Source organism: Trichoderma virens (genome assembly GCF_000170995.1).
Source record: "Trichoderma virens Gv29-8 chromosome Unknown TRIVIscaffold_86, whole genome shotgun sequence".
Taxonomy (NCBI): domain Eukaryota; kingdom Fungi; phylum Ascomycota; class Sordariomycetes; order Hypocreales; family Hypocreaceae; genus Trichoderma; species Trichoderma virens.
Window position 1 is genome coordinate 1,133,763 of NW_014013663.1, and position 21,148 is coordinate 1,154,910.

Here is a 21,148-nt window from a genome sequence, read left to right on the forward strand (position 1 = left end):
TAGGGCACGCATTCATCCATGTTTTTTATCCTTGCCGCGTGTACGGCTACGTGCCGCAAGCTGAATCGGGGGGAATCGTGGCCGTCTCCAGGACGCCGTCGCTTCCTTCGCGTCAGATATGCAGAAGGCCCTTGACAAGCTTGCACAGAAGAGGAATGCCATGGAACCTCTGGAAAAGCTAGTGTACTCCGTATTTACCGGTGATACAAATGATTCAATAAGCCATCAGGGAGAGCAACTAGTTTGACCGCGGCACGATTAGCACGCTATCCAGCGGCACGGGGCATCTTTAAAAAAAAATTACTATATACCTGGCATCTGTCTTATGGATCGCATCATTGTTGTGGATTTCTTCCGCCGCAGCTTGGCACACCTTCATCTTCACGTCGTCCGGCTACGTGGGCCTCGGCCAATCATGGACAATGGGCTCCCAAGATGTCTCTCGAAGCGCAGACACGGTAATTAGTCTCCCCACAATCGCCGGGTTTGGCTGTATGGACCGACAAGCAGAAGAGTGCTAATTACCTATCAACAGAAAAGTTTAATCACATGCTTCTGTGTCGCGATTGTCTTTGTCGCCATGCGCACGGGGGCGCGTTGGTTCAAGCTGCGTAGGATGCCAATGCAGATGGAAGATATCCTCATCTATGGCGCGCTGGTGTCCTTTGCAATCACGACGGCGCTCTACCTTGCTACCATTCCTACCTTTTTCAATGTCGAGGCTATCCAAGAGGGCCGTATGCAACCATATGCCAGCCTTGAAAATGATCTTGTCTTGATGCTACATGAGTTTTTTGTTGTCCAGTTTTTCTTCTGGCTAACGCTGTGGATGGTCAAGTGGAGTCTAATGTGTATGTTCAAGAAACTCACAGACGGGCTGCCCCTCTACAACAAAATCTGGTGGGGGGTTCTTGTGTTCTCGATTCTTACCTTCATCGGGTGCTGTATCAGTAACTTTACGAGCTGCTCTTCCATGCATGCCTGGTTTACGGCAGGAGAGTGTACGACACCTCGAGATGCGCGAGCTAAAAACATTAGTTTGTGGTTTAGTCTTTCGGTGGACCTGGCTACTGACCTTCTAAGTAACTCTACTATCGCTCTGTTTGATTGGTCTTGGCTGACTCTATGACATAGTTATGGCCGTTCCTATGCGCGTACTCTGGGGACTTCAAATGTCGTTTGTGGAAAAGATTAGTATCGGTGTCGTCTTCGCAGTTGGCCTGATAACCATGGTTACCGCTATCATACGAAGCGTCACTTTGGAGTCAAGCTCGACTTCTGGCCAAGTCAGTACAACATGGCTCATAATGGTATGTGCCCCTGTACCCTCTTTGGCTCATTCATTTCTATTCCTATATCCATTCTCAGTTTCTAACCTTTAATTTCCCCTTTGTTTTTTTTTCTCTTTTTTTTGTTCTTTTCGGAGCGATGGAGACTGAACCATGACTAACTTCAATTGTGTAGTGGGCTGCCATAGAGGGAGCTATTGGTACGTGTGCAATGCATATTCCACATCTCAATTCCATAATGAGAGAGAAGAACTAGAAATTCATGTACTAACGTTTTATTTATATACAGCAATGATTGTGGGATGCCTCCCATCTTTTGCGGTCTTCATTCATGGTCGAGTGGCGGCTTCCCGGGCTCAATACGAAAGCGGCTCTAATAAAAACCCTGCCAGCCCGAGAATGAAGTCTCGCGGAACTGCTGGCAGCAATCGTTTGTGGCAGTTTCACGATACAGCAAGCGATAAAAGCCTGGTAGGGGGTGGCATTCCTATTACACAATCAGGGCGGCAGAGCTGGCATAACACAACGGGGCAGAAAGCCGAAAGATTAGAGGGATTAGAAACGGATCATGAACTAGAAATAGTTGGCGGAAATAACGGCAATGGAAAATAATAGGCAACAGGGTATTACACGGACAACCAGATTCAGTTAATTTGTCGTGGTTACAGTCAAATCGTCACGTAGAAGAACACATACACCGACGCTCTGAACGTTGGTATTATCAACACCGAGACTGCCTATTTGTGAATGAAATTACAACATTTTGATGATCTATCTGGTAGTATTTTCACGTGTAAATGTGTATAGATGGAATGAGCGGCGTTTTTATCAATATGTACCCTACACTATCTAGGCAATCATAGTTCTAATTCTGCACAGGGTCAAGATAAGTCTTGGTTGTCGGACTGACCCAATCAGGATCTGAAAAAGCAAACGCTTTCGCAGCAGTGGTTGGGGGGTAAATCAAGATGCGATTGACAAATTCCTTAGCCTCCTTCACTGTTGCCCCTGACTTCATAACCCGACGTTGCCAACCCCAAGTAATCACCGAGCCCCATGCTCCAAGATCAAGACAAGTCTCATAATTAGGCTGTTCATATGGACGCAGCTCTAACTTCAAGAGGTCTGCAGCTACGTTGTAACCGGATATACGACCCAACGGAATCGCATGTTGGCATGACATGATGGTGTAATTGCCTTCGTTGTCAGTCAAAGCAGATGCTGCATCGCCTGTGGCGAAAATGTCGGTAGAGGATGGAACTCGCAGGTTGCGGTCGACGATCAATCGCCCCATGCTATCTTTTTCACCCGGTATTTGCTTTGTGAGAGGAGTTGCTTCCATCCCCGCAGTCCAAACAACACTGAGAGTCTCGATGCGCTCCCCCTCTGTGGTCACAATGCCTCTAGCGTCCACAGACTTGATCGTGGTCCCAAGTTTGACTTCCACCTCGACATCTTCCAGAGCTTTCGTAATGATTGGACGGACATTTTCTCCTAGGGAAGGGCCAATAACATCCGACCGTTCAACAATAATGACGCGGACTTTAGTATCGAGACCGAGAATAGCGCGCAGTCGACGAGGCAACTCGGTGGCCAATTCAACACCTGTGAAGCCACCGCCGCAAATCACTACAGTATTTCGAGCTTGGGTAGGTGGCAGAGCAGCAAGATGGCGCAAGTGAGCTTCAAGAGTTGATGCCTCCTGGATAGTATCAATGCTGAAAGCGTGATCTCGGAGTCCAGGGACCTCAGGGCGAACCAGACGACTTCCAGCAGCTAGGACAAGTTTATCGTAAGATAATATTGATGAAACTCCAGCCATGTTGATCATTTCGATCTTTTTCTTTTCAGTTTGGATGGCATGAACAATTCCTTGAGTGAAACGGACGCCGGTTGCTGCAAACAGCTCCCCAAGCGGAGCACTCATATTTGCTGCGTTTGATTCATAAAGACGAGGGCGAATCACAAGTTTAGGCTCTGGCGCAATCACCAAGACCTCAATGTCTTGGTCGCTTAATAAGTTCCTATTCAGGTCGATAACCCTCTTTGCACCAATAGCTGTCCATAAGCCAGCGAAGCCGCTCCCAATGATGACGATTTTCTTTGCCATGATGACGGATTCCGGATACACTGCTTGTTTGAGTTGCTGTCGAATACTTTTCCTGAAAAAGTAGATTGGATGATTGTTCATTTATATATTTTTGTATGCATCAATGTCTTTGTCCACAGCACGCATGAATGCTACAGCTGCGGCTCGACCAATCACGTTAATTTCCCCGAACGATCAACTCAGCTTTAGCTAATATTCTATCTCGGGACTAATAGTATTGAAGCCGGCTATAGTTGTGGCGCACAATTTCGGTGAATCGGTGACTCGGCAACTCAATACCCGCATTCGCACTTCCGCCGGGCTGGTTTCTGACCACACAATGCATACAATCTTGAGATTCATTGTATACTTCTATATGTGCGTTTACCCTCAGTCCATGGACTCCATGGATTCTTCGGCAGTTCGGAAAAAAATCGTCACGCGCTCATCGCTGGCATGCCTCGCATGCCGTTCCCGACATGTCAAATGTGACGGCAAACGGCCTCGCTGCACCCGATGCGATGAGTCCGGGAGGCTATGTAACTATGCCAAGTCACGTCGAGGTGGACTTGGCCGTGCAGCCTTGATACGACTCAGGCAGCTTGCTGCAGCGGAGAATCAGGTAGTTGGTAACTTGATACGGGCTACAGATTCGTCAGCCATGCCCGATGCCCGACAGGAGCATGATGTTGACGCCTGTCTTGATACTATCGTCATTGATACGCCCCAAGGTTTAACACCGGAGAGATGTGACCCGACACCACCTGAACCGTCTAGGACCTATATTCGCGACTTCGAAGATGATGCCCTGTTGGATTTGTACTACAAGAACTTTCACAAACTGCACCCACTGGTTCTGCCACAAAGACATCTAGTTAGGCTCTCACAAGAAGCAGACACCCAGCCCAGACTAGTGCCTCTCGTTGCCGTCATGCGCCTCATCGGCCATCTCTACGGATCCCGGGAATGGTCGTTTCCGCTGCAGGACGCCTTGAAAACCTGTTTCTCTCAGGCATCACAGAGAGATCCTTTCATGGTGCAGTGCCGGGTCTTATACTCCATCGCATTATTCTGGTATGGGTATAAGACAGAGGCAAAAAATGAAATAGGTATGGCTGCACGACTCGCACTCGATCTTGAAATGTTTCGGTGTCAATTCGCGACCGAACAGGGAGGGAGAAACCCTGTGTTGGCAGAGAGCTGGAGACGGACCTGGTGGATGCTGTTCATCGTGAATGGCTACTATATTGGTACGGTCGGGACTTTGGAATTTGCATTAATTGATGTTGAGGCCACTGTGGAATTGCCTTGTGGGGAGTTTGAGTATGAATCAGGCGTAAGTGCTGACCCTTACTGAAATATACGCTGCACTTTTCCTGCACCCAAATCTCATCACTGTTACAGACATCCGGGCTCGATCGTTAATCTACTCTGTAGGAAATCCCCAAACCGAAAACATTGGAAGATTTTGACTCCCGTGAGTTCGCCTTAGGCAATACCTCATTCTCATCCTTCGCATATCTCGTTGGTGCAGCAAGATGCGTTGCATCTGCAGCACCAATGGCTCTGGGTATAACACCCGAGGACGCGTCTTTGCAGGTGATTAATACTGCTGATTCTATTCTTGATGGATGGCTACTCTTATTACCCAGGGGCAGCAAACAGATCATGGATAAGTCAGGCGAAATAGATGAACTCATGTTCCAAGCCAAGCTCCTTGTTCATGTGTATGTAGTACACTTTGTACCCTTTTTCACTTGTTGAGGGTATTAACCAAGTTGATACTAAATCTCCAACAGGGCAACCATCAGTCTACATAGGCCATTATCAGATCTCAAGTTTAATACAGCAGAGGCCATCTCAAGTTGCGCTAGAAAGCCTCCACCGGATATACCAACGCCAGAAATGGTGAATGTGCATACTGTACGAGTATTGCGGTCTATAGAGGCACAAATCTGCCTTTTAGCATTACCTGCTCATCCTTTTCATCACACACCATTTGCAACCTGCATGATCAGCGAAGGAACGCTTGCACTTCTCTCGGCTTGTAAGTTCCTATTGAAGGGACGGGAGCTCTCGAGAGCCAGGGACCAGGTTCGCATGACGATTGGTTGCCTAAAAGCATTGGGTGATATATGGCCTAGGACAGCAAGAAATCTGCAAGAGATACAGAGAATTGCTCAACATGCACTTGGACTGGAAGAGGACAAACCCATTCCCAGCGTCGGCAATTTGCCAAGCCTGCCCAGCGTTTCGAGTAGTGATAGGCAGGCGACTCGAGAATCTGACATTTCATCATCTACCAATGATATTTCTTACATGGCTGACCCATTAGATGGTCCTTGTTCGTGGTATTCGCTTGGCGATATAGACGCGGAGATGCCGTGGTGGGTAGATCAGTGAGCATTTCAGGAGCCATTCTCCAGCAACATAGTGTTTACTAAAAAGTCTGATTTAGTTTATGAATTACTATATATATGTATAGTGACTCAGCGCCATAAAAGTAGCTACATAGAATCAGGACTTTGGCCCAAGGCTCATTGTGATTGATTCCTATCTGCAGGGCCCCTGGAGCCTATCATGTCTCACTGGAGCACAACATACATTAAGCATTATAATTAATTTGGTATTCATGTACAGCTGTTTACGCAATTATGAAGTTTGGCCGAATAGAGAAGCTGGACACCAAATATCCTAATTAATCGGCAAATCGGCGTTGTGGATGCTCAGCTAAAACGTCGCCGACAATCACTTCGACCAGAGATTGCGACCCTGACATATTCCACTATTGGCATATAGGAAGTCCGGAAACTACTGGAGAGGCATTGACATTTGTCATTTGTCCACACTTTACATGCATTTCCTTCATTTAGACTGACAGAGAGAGCTCTAACGGGGAAAAGTTCGGGTATTGATCAGATGGCAGACTTGAAACTAGCATTACCGTTGTTTCTATTCCATGTTCTGAGTCTCCAACCTGAGATAATGAATTAATATATTAGCATGTGAGCATTCTAACAGAACGCGAGTGCGGTGAGGAGCATTCCCAGATGCAGAGTTGAGGTTATTGCGATGGCACTGCACAAGTAAGTCATAGGTAGAATGAACGTAAGTGCTGGTCTATGAATTTCTTTTCTTATCTACTAATGATAGCCGTCAGCTAGCTCTGATAAATCTATTCATGAAATCCCCTATGAGAAACTTGCTTTAAAGCTACAAGTACCTAGATGAGATACTACCAGTTGATGATTAGTCAAGTCAAATTATATATGTCTAGTTTCTAAAATAAATAAATAAATAAATAAATAAGATTTATTACATTAATTATTATAAATGTAACATTATAGCGATGTACGCAATCCGCCCGGTCTCCGCGGGAACCCAGATTTCCCACTACAAATACGCTGTGATTGTTTAGGCTTACGTCACCGGGGTTGGGCACAGTACCTCGTAATCTATTGAGAAGTTAGTCACCGCTATGCTTTTGATTACAATAATTCACATTCCACAGTCCGTCACACAATGGTATTCAAAGGCAAGCCGAGTACCGGGTGTAGCAATTGCCGTGCTATAAAGAAAAAAGTGGGCCGAACTCTCCTCTATATTCTCGTTCTGCCATTTCTGCGAAGGCGGCGCAGAAGCTAACTTGGCCCTACTACAGTGTGATCATGGCGTCCCAACTTGTCGGCGATGTTTGAGAACAGGAGCTGTCTGTGGAGGCTATCGCGACAAACTTGATCTCGCTTTTCGTGATCAAACTAGACAGGTCATTCGCAGGTGTAATCAAACAGAACGCACGGCAAAGAGCCCTATAGCTGCCACACAGCCGGTTGGCAAACCCAGGGAAGCTGAGCCTACTGGCCAGCCTCAAGAGAGTAATTCATTACTCACGTCCATACCCTCCGTTCCCATTACAGACCAGGCTGTATGCTTCTTTTTCCTCAACTTCGTGCTTACGGATCCCATTTCTGGTGGTGGGCATCTCGAGTATCTTCCAGTCATATATGATACTATTACTCGCGATCTGGCGCTGCCTACGGTTGTCGCTGCTATTGGTATGGCTGGCATCGCAAATTTACGGAGGAGTCGAGATCTCCTGTTAGCAGCGAATTCTCAATACCTTCTCGCAATTCAGCTCACTCAAGCGGCGTTGATGGATGAGACTCTACGCATTCAAGATCAGACTCTTGTGAGCATTTTACTCCTCGCCTTGTACGAGGTAAGTGGTTACGAATTCAGCTTTATTTTACTCTGAAGATCCGTACGCAAATACCATTCTTTAGACAATAACTTGTTGCTCGCCACAATCGCTGCGTATCTGGTCAAACCATGTGTCAGGTGCAACCGCGCTTATTTCACAGTTTGCTCAGCAACGAATACTGAATTCCGTTGGGATACGCATCTTCTCACATCTCCGTTCACACGCGGTATGCAGCCGCTTTGCCAAGCTCTGCGCATGAATTGTTGTCTCACTAACCGGAGTATGTCCTAGATCATACAGGCTCTCCAACGATCCCAGCATGTCCCTAACGAGATACGGCGCTGGTCTACAAAGGCGCTCGGATTGCAAAGTGCCAGTCAGGCTTTCGAGGACCAGCTTCACCGCTTAGCTATGGATCTATGCTCTCTACGCGCCTCTGCTGAAAATGTGCTTCTTGCGGACAGGCCTACAATCATCTCCAGAGCCTGTGCTCTAGATGGGAACCTGGCAGACTGGTCAAGAAGGTTATCTATTAAATATGGGATTGCAATTGACAACAGCCTTGGGGTGAAAGAAAATCTAGGCCCAGAAGGTGTCAATTCTTATTCGGATGTGCACGTATCAAATGCGATCAACTGTCACACTCTACGCATCCTTACTAACGAACTCATCCTAAACATGCTCGATCAGGTGAAAGGCCAAACTGCTGTGGACTATCAACGCCTGCGCTCCCAGTATGTCATCCACACCCTAATAGCTGAGGTTTGTGCTAGTGTTCTTTCTTTCACCAGCCGGGATAGGCAGCAAGCTGGCTTTATTGCCAGGGGCAGCTTCCTACTGTGGCCGTTGTACGTGGTCTCGGCAGTTCCGTGGACCTCACAGCTTTACCGTGATTGGGCTATTGTGCAGCTGAAGGAATTGGGGGCCGAGACGGGCATCCTACAGGCAGCCTTACTGGCCCGTGAACTTCAGATAAAGGGTGAAATTAGTTATTGGGATAAAGAGGCCAACGATGAAGAAGATGACTACTGACGGGTAGAAAGCTATTTAGGTGGAATTTAGGTACATAGGTAATTTTTTTTTAGAGATATAGGCCTTCGAAGCAACGATTCAGAATGAACTTTCTTGTTGGATGATACAAATATATGTCTAGCAAGAAGTTCTTGGCTGGTAATATTAGTGCTTGATGTTCGAAATTTGCTTCAAGGTTTCCAATACTTCATTCAGAATGCTGTGACTCATCTGTGGTTTGGACAACTTGGTGATACAGATGTTGCAATTTACTGGGAGTCGTCCATGTTGGCGCCTGGCGAAGAAGTCAGGCCCAAGACCATCCTCTCCGCAACGGCAAACTTGAACATTTCGTCCAAGGCAATGGGAAAAATTTACCCTCGCTACCGAACTTGAGAGCAGCAGCCGGCGGATGGGCCACAAAAGTGAAGAAAACGGGTTTAGAATAAGCGTATGTCGTGTGCATCTACTAGGGGGTGGTCCGCAAGGAGACATAACTCCCGCCAGTGTGGGAAATCGTACATCAGGATGAGTAGGTGTTCTGATCGCAGCTTAGGCACTTACTCATTGGACGAGACTCCCATATGCACCACAAACGACTCGGCAGCTTACTTTTTCTAGCGCTTCGTCTTTGCGTGCTAGTTCGTAGCTCTTATTTGTCAGCGAAGACGTTAGGAAGGCATATCTGCTGTCCATCCAAGCAGTTTCTAAGGATGCGATAAGGCCATTGCTGTCGAGAGGTATCCCGACAGAGGTGCTTCTGTGGGCAGTTCATTGCGCCGCTCGTCATGGTAAGGGGGCGTCTTGAATACACAGTGATCCACGTGACCCAAGATCTGAAAGTACTTATTAGGAAAGATTTCCTGCCAGTCGAAATCGCGGTCTATGTTGGGGATGACACTTTCAGTGTGGGACTATACGACGACCATAGTCGCAATTGCACAATTGCACCAGACATCCTTTGATAAACGGCATGAATTAAACAACGTATTTCAAGATACTGCTGGGTAGTTGTTTATTAAATAACCCCTTGCCAAGGAGCAGTTAGCTTTCCGTTAAATCTTGATTGGTGATGTGGAGTGTTATAGACCTGTATTCAAGCTGACAGCATTGTAAGATGTCCTGTTTAGGGAACTGTTGCGCTAGTAATCTGATACGTGTTAGCCACCTTCCCAACTATGACTATGGATGTCATACTTAAATCAGTAACGTGGAGAACCGTGATCACTCTTTTAATAAAGAGTGCTACATGCATGTGTCATGAGTACATCCTTCTTTCATAAAAAGTTTGAAGGCAGAAACTAACAGTCATCGGAAGGCACAGCATATAAGCAAATCTTTTCGGAAATATGAATCCAGATGAACTTATTATGGAACGTTCTCTCTAATGAGGCTACCTGTGTCTAGATGATTAGGCCTCGGTAGGTGCCTTTGGAATTAAGCCTCACATCTGACTAGAAGCCGTACCCCTCTCTCTCTCGCAATTAAAAAAAAAAAAAAGAAAAAAAAAAAGAAAAGAAAAGAAAAGAAGCAAAGAAGCAAAGAAATAAACAAATTGCGGATATCTCGCCGGTCTTTCAATGCGTCATCCTCTCGATGCAGCGCGACACCAACGGCCGCACGGCTTGATTGAGCAGAGAAAAGAGATACGAGAGGAGGGAACGTTTCAGTCGTGGAACGGAACTTCCATTGGGTCAGAAATTTCTACGCAGAACCTGACTGCATTATGGAGCATTGGTGGGAAACCGGTCTATGCTTTGAGTGCAGATCAGAGTATCACCGAGAAGAGGACTATTCTCACTTTTCATATTCTTGTAAAGGTAGTTCTAATTAATTTGAATGCTTTCAGCAAAATTCACGGCTTGGCATCAAACTAAATCAAGGACCTGTCCCCGCTCAATCTCAGATGATGTATTGCTACTCCGGTGAATACCAGACATGGTTATTGGACAAAGCGTTTTTAAGTAAAAGCAGATTTCTATAATAGAATCCGCAGTTAGGATCTCTCCATAGGTTCGGATGGGCAAACGCCTTTACTCTCGCATCCTGACAGTATTGTCACTAACAACGTATTACCCGCAATAGCTCGACGATTACAGTAAGACTTCAGCAAATAAAGAGTCCATTAAGCCAGTGAATCGAGATATGTACATATACAGCTCACTGATCTGTCATAGGAGCGAAATCTCCTCTTCTCAGGCTATAGTAGAAGGCCCTTCCACAGCTACCCAACTAGACTATCCGAGCCAGGGCAAATGTGTAACACGGCAGTGCTGACGACCTAATCACTTTCGTCTTACCGGCAAATCCAATTACCTGATGAGGAAGGAGTTGCGCTTATATCAACCAATCAGCAATAATAAAAGGTTAGAGAAAAGGGGATGTTCGCTAAGGCTGAAGGATTCTTGTCAAAGGTCTGGATCAGGAGTAATCTTAACGAAATTAAGACCAGCAGTCATGATTCAAAGGAGGGGAGGTTAAGGTAAAGAGAGATCATAAACAGCTTGAACGAACTACCAACACGACCAGCAATGAGTCTCCCATATGGCGCTGTAAATTGTCTCTTACCTACTAACCTTCAAGTTGTCGAAAAATGCGTATTCTCTAGTATTGGTTACCTCTCGAATGGAGGTAAATACGCTATGAGCTCTCAGACCAAGTGGAAATTATTGTTCAGAATCTTATTTTTCCTTTGACTATTTCCATCTTCAGCCATAGGCTAGGACGATGAGATCTTATGGATTGTATCGCCTCGTCCGTGATCCACTGGGAATTTACGGAGTAGAAACATCTAAACACGCTGTGGTGGCCGGTAAGACAATCGTAGGGAGTTTTCAGAGCCTGCGTGTCCTGTTATCACATCCTTTTTTTTAGCGGTACCCCGTCAACGAATGTTGGCCTCTACCTAGTACGCTCATTTAATTTTGCGATCGAGATTATGTTGACATTTCTTTTTTTCACGCGGCTCCTGTGTATGGGGCAAGCAAGCAAACTTGTCATATCTTATGTCTTGATAAACAAGGCACAGTGCGCCAGGTCTTCTCAGTGGTATCTCACCGTCGTTAATGTGAACCTCCGTCTATTTCAAGATTTCTTATTTCTGAGAGCTCGCCTACAGGCAGTTTTGCTGGATGGGATCTCTGGTTACGTTAAGTTTCGGCCAACAGCAGAAAAGTTCAAATTCAACAGCCTAAGCGCCTAAAGCTAGAGTTCAATGGAATTACGATAATTCGCCAAGCACGGTGTAGATGCTTCACCCAGCTGAGAATACGGAACATCTTTAAATGCAAATCAATATGTGACATGTCCGTATAGCATTTAATTTGGTCAAAGAATGGCTATTGTCATTGAAAAACACGATGTTAAAAGCCAGAGTATCTGTCTCTGCCTTTATGCCTATGAGTCTTTCGGATTCTGTGGATATGTCATGGCTAACCCTCGTACTGTCATGGAAAACGCCTGCAGGTAACCATCAATAACGTATAATACAACATACATAAAACAAACACCACAGTGAAAGTGTGCTTAACTGGGCCTAGTCAATTCGTTAGGGCTTACCTACCTAGCATAGCTTAAGAAATAATACCGAATGGCAGCCAATTCTAATTGTTCACAGATAGGATCAGCGACCGAGTTGTTTTGCTCGCTTTCTGCGTCGTCATTGGGCTGCTTGTAATTGTAAGCCTCGCCTTCCCCTGAAAATTGTCAGTCTTATTACATGGCAGTGTCTCATAAGCCACAACAGCTAAGCGCCGATGACGCGCGTTATATGTAGGGTGCGCTGGGCGTTGATTGCTCGCGGCCAAGTATAAGAAACCCATACTCCGACTTGAACTAGCATCTCAAGCTATCATTTGTTAGGAACATCCCTACATCAAAATACCGACACTGCATCCACTGCGCATATATTCAGCCCTGTCAAACTACTGGAAATTAATTGATTCCTGGGTATCTAACCTCAGCGGTGATGGCATCAACCCTGACCCTCCTACGGGCATTGATCTTCTTGTTTGTATTATCGGCCACCTGTACCAAACTCCAGGATGACAAGTCGCACGATATAATGATAAAGACTCCAGTACGCGCATCGACTAAGCAGGATGACTTTTACATTACCAGCTTCTTGCAAGCCCAACTAGATACCCTGTCATCCGAACAACAGTGTTGGCTCCAGCCTGGCGTCACCGGCTTAAGAGTCCTGCTGCAGGGCAACATTTCGCAACCCCCCGCCTCGATAAGGAACTTCGCATTGGACACGCGCAATATCAGTAGTTCTGGCAACACCTTCTCTATCAATTTCATAACAGACGAGTTTTCCGTCAACGGTGTATCAGAGTCGACGTTTATCACTCTTGGTTTAGTACACCGTACGTCTGGATCCCCTTCCCACCTAAAGCCTCCGCCTTAGCTAACAACACAGCAGTCATTTCCATGACGCTTGCCTTCTTCCTCGTCTATCCCATCATCCTTTTGTTGGCTTCGGCAACTGTTTTATGTCATCTAATCGGCCGCCCAATCGAAAAGAAAGTCGTTGATAAGTGGCAGATGATTCTCCAGCTTTGTGTTTTCGCTCCGCTCGTGGCTGGTGGCATGGTTACTGGCATTCTTGCCAGGGGAACAGCAGACCATTTTACATCGGAGCACAGTGTAAGTGTTTGATCATTGGATTATCGCGGCGAGATTTATACTAAGTTCGCAGATCGTGGGCCTCGTTACAGTGTCCCTGACGATTGTTGACGTGATACTCTATTTCTTCTTGCGGCGGATGAGTAGGGGACTGTCGACTTACGATTCCATCCCCCGTAATGTGAAATATGTCCACTACGCCGACGTTGCGCTGTGCCAGCTCATACTTATGATATCGAGCTTTGTACTCCCCGATGGAATCGACGACTTTGCAGTCATGAGCCTTTGCGACACGGCCGTTCTGTCCGACTCATGGGTCTTTTCGCTCGGCATGATGCTCGTTTTTGTCTGGAATGGGGCGATGGCTGCGATGACCGTCCAGTGGTTTCTTGTGAGGCGGTCCAGAAAGACGGATGCGCAGGAAACAGTGCCTCTCTGCGCGGTTGATTCGTCACGATCAATATCGCCCCCGGCCGAGAAGGCGAGTGGCCCATAATAAGCTACGAGCGGCCTGCGGACGGCGTTTTGCCTCCTGATATCTGCACATGGAGTGCAGACGGCAAAAGAAGTGGTTAGTGAGACAATCACTTAATAGTCAGTACATAAATGGAAAGAAAAATTACCTTCTACCGCCTGATCTCATGCCGCCATTAATATATGTTACTTCACCCTACGCGCATGCCTGCCAACAATTCACTCACAGATGCCAGGATTGGTAAATTTGAAACAGCAGTACTAACTCGAGTAGACTGTTTGTCAGGATCCAAAATGCGTAGATGACGACCAAGAAGTTGTGTGTTGAGACTCTTGCACTGGAGCAACGTCCAATTATCGCTCTGCGCACCAAAACTGGGGAAGATTAGAACATTACACCATGGAAGAGAGGGGAGGGAGTCTGTAATGCTCTCTTTTAGTAAAATTCTTCAAACACATGTACATCAATACCCTAGACTACAGATAAAATACATGTAGCAGCAACCTTTACCCCCGAACAGAAAGAATTCGACCTGAGAGGCGGTTTTACTACTGCAACTGTACTCAATGTACCTAGTTAATATGGAACTTTCGAACCTAAACTTTACCATATATAGCAGAGACGCTGACCGCATTGCCAGCTAAGCCTTGCCACACTCCGCCAGGTTGATACGCTGACGTTGGGGCGCAACGACTTCCATATCTAGACTAGTTAGTTGCATCATGGATGAGAGGCACTGCAAAGACGTCCTTATGCTTGGGCACAGGTATTGGACAACAAGACGGACTGCTGGCCATTCGAAGCGGCTGCTATTGAATCGCCCGCCGCTTGTGCTGAAGCGGTCCAGCCCGCGCACAGGTCATAGAGACTTCAGCCATGAAGCCGTCGTCATCTATAGGGCCGACTCGGATCTTTGCAGAGCTCGGAGCATTTGCCTCTTTACTTGAATCTACCTATATTCACTGAATGACTTGGTATTTATTTAACATCTGCCATTCGCTTTCAATTTGAATCCATCACTGAAGCTCAAATTACCCTTGACTATAAGATTTCAGCTAGCACTGCAGAATATGTAGATGCTATTAGCGAGAGAAGATAAGCTAAAGTCCCATGATGAAGATGCCATTCTGAGCGCCGAACGATGTGCGTCCTCCTAGGAGCGGTACAGAACTTATAAGAGCAGATGGTCCGGATTACCAATGTTGAAATTTCTGAAACTTCTTGGCAGTTGAGAAGTGGGTTTCGTTTCTGGTTCTTATCAATTACATCAGTAATGAGAATCGTACATTACTTAACATTTACTGCATCTCTGGTGGCTCCAGCTATCTCACAGACGGCAGCATTTTACAACGTCGATGATTCCATAGTGAACTGGCTCGATCACCTTTTTGTGTGTACCAGTTTCGTAATGACTCCTGCTGCAATCCGGATACTTGATTAGGGGTTACGAGGGTTTTTACCGTAGGACCCCTGCCTATTTTGCTTGGTAACTGGTGTCTATCCGCGGGCTCCATGTCAGCAACACATTTGGACCAAGTCATTATTGCTGTTCCAGTTGGTCAAGGCCTATTGGGAGTAAAGTAGCCGCTCATTCGGTTTCCGCGGCCAGCGGCGGATCGACGGTGGCGCATGCACTTCCTATTTGATATTAGGTACGCCAGAAACATCAACACTTATTAGGCTCTGGGCTTAAGGGGCTTCGCAGTAGACTAAATGTGGCATACCATGATGCAGCCAGAAGCCGCGGCGTTCGTCTATTCCCGCAGGCTTACGAATTGAACAAAATGAGGGCATTTCTAGGATAGATACAAATATATATCTCCTCATCTCTCAACCACCACAAATAATGTTCCTTAAACCGACTATACTGATACTACGATTCAAGAACATTACGGCATTGTATTCGAAAACCGATTGACCAAGACATTATGGCCAAATCTAATATCCCACAACCTCGAACCATCCCGCTGCTGGGTAATATTAAGGACATTGATATGGATTACCCGTTAGGATCTATGCTCCATCTTGCAAGCAAGTACGGTACGCAACAAATGCTGCAGTCTGCATACGATACAAAGAGATTTGCTAATTTTTTTTGGCAGGGCCAATATACAGATTATCCATCGGTGGCACTAAATTGGTGATCGTTTCTTCATATGAGCTTGTTCATGAGGTTTGTGACGATGACAGATTCCAAAAATCCATCCAAGGTGATCTTGAGGTAATAGAATTTCCACAACCTAGCTCTCTTTGCTGCTGACTTTTGAATGCAGGAACTGAGGGCCGTTGTGCATGATGGACTTTTTACAGTAGGCAATCTTCAAAGCTGAACTATCAGTGGTATTGTATTAACTTTACACAGTCCTCTGGAGAAGAGGAAAAAAACTGGGGGATTGCACACCGTGTTTTAATGTCTGCTTTTGGACCAATGTCTATCCGTGGAATGTTTGATGATATGCACGAGGTAGCAAGTCAACTTACCCTAAAATGGGCGCGTTATGGATCATCTACACCGATTTCAGTGGGGGAGGACTTCACGCGTCTTACTCTTGATACGGTTGCACTCTGCTCTATGGGGTTCCGATTCAACTCATATTACCGAGATGATATGCATCCGTTTATTAAAGCAATGTACGCTGTGCTAAAAGCAGCCGGAGAGAGGAACATGCGCGTCCTACCATCCTATCTTCACAAATCAGCGGATCGCAAGTTTCAGTCCAATATTGACATCCTGCGATCAACTGCTGGTCAGGTCTTAGCAGCCAGGCAAAAATCCCCGGAAGCCACTGGTGATCTTAAGGATCTTCTGAACGCCATGCTCAATGGCGTGGACCCTAAGACTGGCTGCAAAATGACAGAGCAGAGCATCATTGACAATTTAATTACATTTCTTGTTGCGGGCCACGAAACCACAGCCGCCACGCTCTCATTTACTATGTACCAATTAGTCACAAATCCCGAGATTTATCGCAAGGTCCAAGCTGAGATTGATGGTGTCGTGGGGAGCGGGCCAGTAAAGATAGATCATATTGGAAGGCTAAAGTACTTGGCCGCGGTGTGTATCAACCTGTTAACGTACTTCTGAGCTCTTGGGTTATAGGCACTGACATCTTTTTCAACCTTAGGTCATTCGAGAAACTTTAAGATTTAACGCACCAATTTCAGCATTTGCCAGAGAGGCCACCAAAGATGAAACTATTGGAGGCAAGTACGGGGTCAAGGCTGGTGAACAACTCGTCTGCCTACTAGCGAAATCCCACCTTGATCCAAGTGTTTATGGTGACACCGCCTGCGAATTTGATCCAGAGAGGATGATGGAAGACAACTTCAACCGCCTAATGAAAGAATATCCGCACTGTTGGAGCCCCTTCGGTACGGGATTACGAAGCTGCATTGGGCGACCTTTTGCCTGGCAAGAAATGATTCTCGCACTCGCTATGCTTATGCAAAACTTCAACTTTGTTATGGACGACCCGTCTTATTCGCTAGTCATACAAGAAACTCTAACTATCAAACCCAAAGACTTCAAAATTCGGGCGATACCTCGAGGCGGCATTACACCTTTCCAATTAGAAGCACGGCTGGCTGGAGCTTCCGGTGCCAGTACACAAGGGTCACTAACCACCCTGGATCAACCTTTACTTACTAAGAAATCAGCAAGTCCATCGAATAACGTGGATACAGTGAGTGACGGCGCGAGACTGAAAATATTTTATGGGTCTGATTCTGGAACTTGTGAATTTATGGCCCAGAGATTGGCAAATGATGCTTCCTCTCATGGCTTCAAGGCCGCGGTGGACACATTAGACGCTGCCAGAGAAGCACTCCCAATCGACGGACCAGTTATCATTATCACATCTTCGTATGAAGGGCAACCGCCACATAACGCTGGTCACTTTGTCGACTGGATCCAGAATATAAATGGAGAAAAGTTCAATGACGTTGCTTATGCTGTTTATGGCTGCGGTACGCTTCGGTATTGCACACTTAGTCGTTCTATGTGACTGACATATTTTTAGGCCATTCCGATTGGGCGAAGTCTTATCATCGCATTCCTCGGCTCGTGGATGTCTCTCTAGAGAGACTCGGTGCTCGTCGGATTGTTCCAATGGGCACCACTAATGCCAAGGATAGAGACATGTTTAGTGATTTTGAGTCCTGGGAGGATGAAGTTCTCTGGCCTGCAATCCAAAAACAGTTCGGGGGATGTACGGAGAATGATAATACCCCCGTGTCTGGACTTTCTGTTTCCTTCTCGACTCCCAGAGCTTTAACTCTCCGCCAGGACACCAAGGAAGGCTGCGTGGTGGCCACTCGTACTCTTGTGTCCAACGAATCAGCCGTCATAAAGAAGCATATCGAGGTACGACTACCGAGTAATGTAACTTACTCCACAGGCGATTATCTCGCCGTGCTTCCTTATAACCCAAAGGAAGCTGTATCACGAGCCATACGTCGCTTCAACTTGGCATGGGACTCCCATGTTATCATCATGGCATCGGAACCAACTACCCTCCCGACGGATACCAGTATCCCTATTTCCACTCTGTTAACATCATACGTGGAACTTGGCCAACCGGCGACCAAACGGGTTCGTGCAATGCTGAAGGACGTTATTACGAGACTCTCATCTAACATTTTAACCCAGAATATTCTTAGTCTTCATAGTATTGCCGAGGATAACCAGACAAAACAGGAACTACATCATCTAGCCACTGATGCATATGATTCAGATATTAGGCTCAAACGTGTCTCTATACTTGACATTATTGAGCAATTTCCAGACCTTCCAATCCCCTTCAACCATTTTCTCCTCCTACTCCCCCCAATGAGAGTACGAAAATAGTAAGAACCTTTTTGCCGTCAAATATTTTATATTTTATCTGACTTAAATTCACTCTGCAGCTCAATCTCATCCTCTCCACTATCGAACCCCACAAGAGCAACCATAACCTACTCGGTAATAGATAGGCCTGCGTTATCTGGAAATGGTCGGTATATTGGTGTTACATCATCATATCTGTCGTCACTTTCACCTGGTGATCGACTTCAAGTCTCTGTCCGCGCTGGCCAAGGTGGGTTCCGTATGCCAGCTGACTCGAGTAGAACACCCATAATCTGCATCGCTGCAGGTACTGGCATTGCTCCATTTCGGGCGTTTATTGAAGAGCGTTTCATTATTCTTAGAAGCGGACGCCCGCTTGCCCCAGCAGTTCTGTTTTACGGCTGTCGAAACCCATTGGATGACGATTTGTACTATGATGAGTTCAGTGGGTGGGAAGCTGCTGGCGTTGTCACTATTTTCCGGGCATACAGTCGTCAACCCGAAGCTTCCCTCGGATGTAAATATGTACAACACCGCATTTGGCGTCAACGAGAGTATGTCGCGGATCTGTGGGAAAGCGACGCCAAAATCTTTGTTTGCGGCTCTAATAAGATGGCAGAGGGTGTTAGGGAGATTTTGATTCAAATTTTGTTGGATAAACTTAAAACAAAGGGGGTGTCGATGGGAGAGAAGGAAGCCGCCGAGTGGTTCGAACGTGTTAGCAACGAGCGATATGCTATTGATGTGTTTGACTAGAGGTGGTACGACGCTTTCTTAATCTTAATAGATTGAAGAATATTGATTAATAGCATTTTTTTAATATCTATTTTTGGTACAGCTCTGCAATTGGTATAACCTTTGTTAAAATATCTAAGCTTTTGGTAGCTTTATATTAGCATCTATCATTTATAACTTATCACTCCCCCTATGGTGTAAAATTTTATTTCTATAATCAGTATGTATATCTACCTAAAAGCCAGCATTCAGAGGGCTTAGATTATATTAATTCAATAAGTTCATGTTCAAATAAAATTATTGACATGTATACTCCAATAGTATTCGTCAAATAGCACGCAATATGAGAATTCTACCATATACATCCTTACTATGTACTGCAAATTCCCCTAACGTATGTTTGAAGCTGTTCTTTAACATATTCGATGTTAAAGAAGGATAATCTATCTCTGCCAAGTTGCCCTTATACTGAATATATCCTGAGTATATCGTAATTCCGTCAAATCATTCAGCTAAAGGGCGCAAAAGATCAGACCAATAATCTCAATTGTAGATTATTGTGACGGAATCAGCTGTTTATAAGGGATTGATCGCTGTTCCCATTGACCAAATCGTAACAAATTCCTGTTTACTTAATCTGTTCAGATCTGGCCCCCACTGTTTGGAGGGCCATACTTGAGGCGTTTGCGGTCGGCGTTTAAAAACCATCTTTACGGAGTAGTAGCTAGTTTATTACCCTAAAATCTTATTGTTATACTCCGTAATATAGAAGTTAAGTTATAACAGTGAGCGCGTGTAAGCTTAGTCGTCTTGTAAATCATTTTGTAATAAAGCCGGAAAACAACAACTTATTCCAACAATTTGTTATAAGTTGGCGAATGCTTCCATATAGATCATAATATACTGCAAGGCTAATTGTTACTTTTTCTCCCCCATCATACATGATAGAGTGTCACTTGTTGTGCTACAGCCCCCGAAAAAGGAAAAAAGGAAAAAGGAAAAAAAAAACGTATATTTAGCGCAAAATCACGCCATAGAATTTTACTCTCACATATACGGAGTAGTGTCGCCGAAGTTTCCATGTGTCTGCAATTAGTATACACACGATATTATTCTTCGCATACACACTCCTTCTGCCAAAAGCAAGTACATTTAAAAAAAAATGTCAAAGCATATTCCTCCGCCTGGTGCCAGAAGTATCGATGAGATCCTTGCTGATGCACGCACACACCTCAATCGCATCACTCCTGCTCAGTTACTTACAGAGTTGCAATCCCCCTTATCTCATCGCCCAACCCACATTGTAGACATCCGGCCAGCCTCCCAACGCGAGCGAGAAGGCGCCTTGGTCTTTCCTGGCGCACCGCTATTCGATGCATCTACCACTAAGCATACTATTAGTATTATCGAGCGTAACGTGCTAGAGTGGCGTCTGGATCCTCAGAACGAAGCCCGGATCAAAGAGATTGTGGACGAGTTTGGATACGACACACGGGTCGTTGTGTCCTGTTCAGAGGGTTACACGAGTTCGCTGGCCGCGAGGGAGCTGCAAAAGTTGGGACTATCGCGAGCAACGGATTTGGATGGTGGATATTTGGCCTGGAAACGGTATTTGGAAGTCAGACAAGCACCTAGGGGTACTGAGGCTGTCAACTAGTATCGGCCGGTTGAAATAAGATCCGTGTATCAAAACATCGCATTCGGATTAGAGGGAACGTAAGCAATCACGCTGTCGGTGCCGCGCCCCCCATTTCCAGATGGACTGATGTAGTTCAGATCGTGATTGAAACGGCGATAAACCGGTAGCGATGTAGTCTATCGATGGAACAAGTTCAGACACTGTAGCGCTAAATTTTTTATAGTGGAATATTGCCATATAGAAAAACGGAAAGAAGAG

At 45.7% G+C, this 21,148-nt stretch overlaps 7 protein-coding genes across 7 annotated transcripts; 6 read left to right on the forward strand and 1 right to left on the reverse strand.

Moving 5' to 3' along the window:
- Positions 1-580: 580 nt before the first annotated feature.
- TRIVIDRAFT_225906 (uncharacterized protein) lies at positions 581-1,901 on the forward strand (the record flags this gene model as incomplete). The annotated part of the gene is made up of 4 exons (XM_014097330.1): positions 581-1,082; positions 1,135-1,310; positions 1,465-1,489; positions 1,579-1,901. The coding sequence occupies 4 exons, from the start codon at positions 581-583 to the stop codon at positions 1,899-1,901; spliced, it is 1,026 nt and encodes a 341-aa protein (XP_013952805.1).
- A 253-nt stretch (positions 1,902-2,154) lies between these two features.
- TRIVIDRAFT_51015 (uncharacterized protein) lies at positions 2,155-3,399 on the reverse strand (the record flags this gene model as incomplete). Its single annotated transcript, XM_014097331.1, has 1 exon — positions 2,155-3,399. The coding sequence occupies one exon, from the start codon at positions 3,397-3,399 to the stop codon at positions 2,155-2,157; it is 1,245 nt and encodes a 414-aa protein (XP_013952806.1).
- Positions 3,400-3,784: 385 nt separating this feature from the next.
- On the forward strand, positions 3,785-5,781 carry TRIVIDRAFT_158628 (uncharacterized protein; the record flags this gene model as incomplete). The annotated part of the gene is made up of 3 exons (XM_014097332.1): positions 3,785-4,714; positions 4,816-5,105; positions 5,178-5,781. 3 exons carry the CDS (start codon positions 3,785-3,787, stop codon positions 5,779-5,781), a joined length of 1,824 nt encoding a protein of 607 aa, XP_013952807.1.
- A 1,119-nt stretch (positions 5,782-6,900) lies between these two features.
- TRIVIDRAFT_69876 (uncharacterized protein) lies at positions 6,901-8,611 on the forward strand (the record flags this gene model as incomplete). The annotated part of the gene is made up of 4 exons (XM_014097333.1): positions 6,901-6,903; positions 7,040-7,597; positions 7,662-7,805; positions 7,880-8,611. The coding sequence occupies 4 exons, from the start codon at positions 6,901-6,903 to the stop codon at positions 8,609-8,611; spliced, it is 1,437 nt and encodes a 478-aa protein (XP_013952808.1).
- A 4,042-nt stretch (positions 8,612-12,653) lies between these two features.
- On the forward strand, positions 12,654-13,712 carry TRIVIDRAFT_158870 (uncharacterized protein; the record flags this gene model as incomplete). Its single annotated transcript, XM_014097334.1, has 3 exons — positions 12,654-12,957; positions 13,014-13,237; positions 13,290-13,712. 3 exons carry the CDS (start codon positions 12,654-12,656, stop codon positions 13,710-13,712), a joined length of 951 nt encoding a protein of 316 aa, XP_013952809.1.
- Positions 13,713-15,619: 1,907 nt separating this feature from the next.
- TRIVIDRAFT_50977 (uncharacterized protein) lies at positions 15,620-19,272 on the forward strand (the record flags this gene model as incomplete). Its single annotated transcript, XM_014097335.1, has 8 exons — positions 15,620-15,731; positions 15,794-15,912; positions 15,965-16,000; positions 16,054-16,746; positions 16,817-17,657; positions 17,711-18,282; positions 18,340-18,536; positions 18,597-19,272. 8 exons carry the CDS (start codon positions 15,620-15,622, stop codon positions 19,270-19,272), a joined length of 3,246 nt encoding a protein of 1,081 aa, XP_013952810.1.
- Positions 19,273-20,413: 1,141 nt separating this feature from the next.
- Positions 20,414-20,908, forward strand: TRIVIDRAFT_69873 (uncharacterized protein; the record flags this gene model as incomplete). Its single annotated transcript, XM_014097336.1, has 1 exon — positions 20,414-20,908. The coding sequence occupies one exon, from the start codon at positions 20,414-20,416 to the stop codon at positions 20,906-20,908; it is 495 nt and encodes a 164-aa protein (XP_013952811.1).
- Between the last annotated feature and the right edge of the window lie 240 nt (positions 20,909-21,148).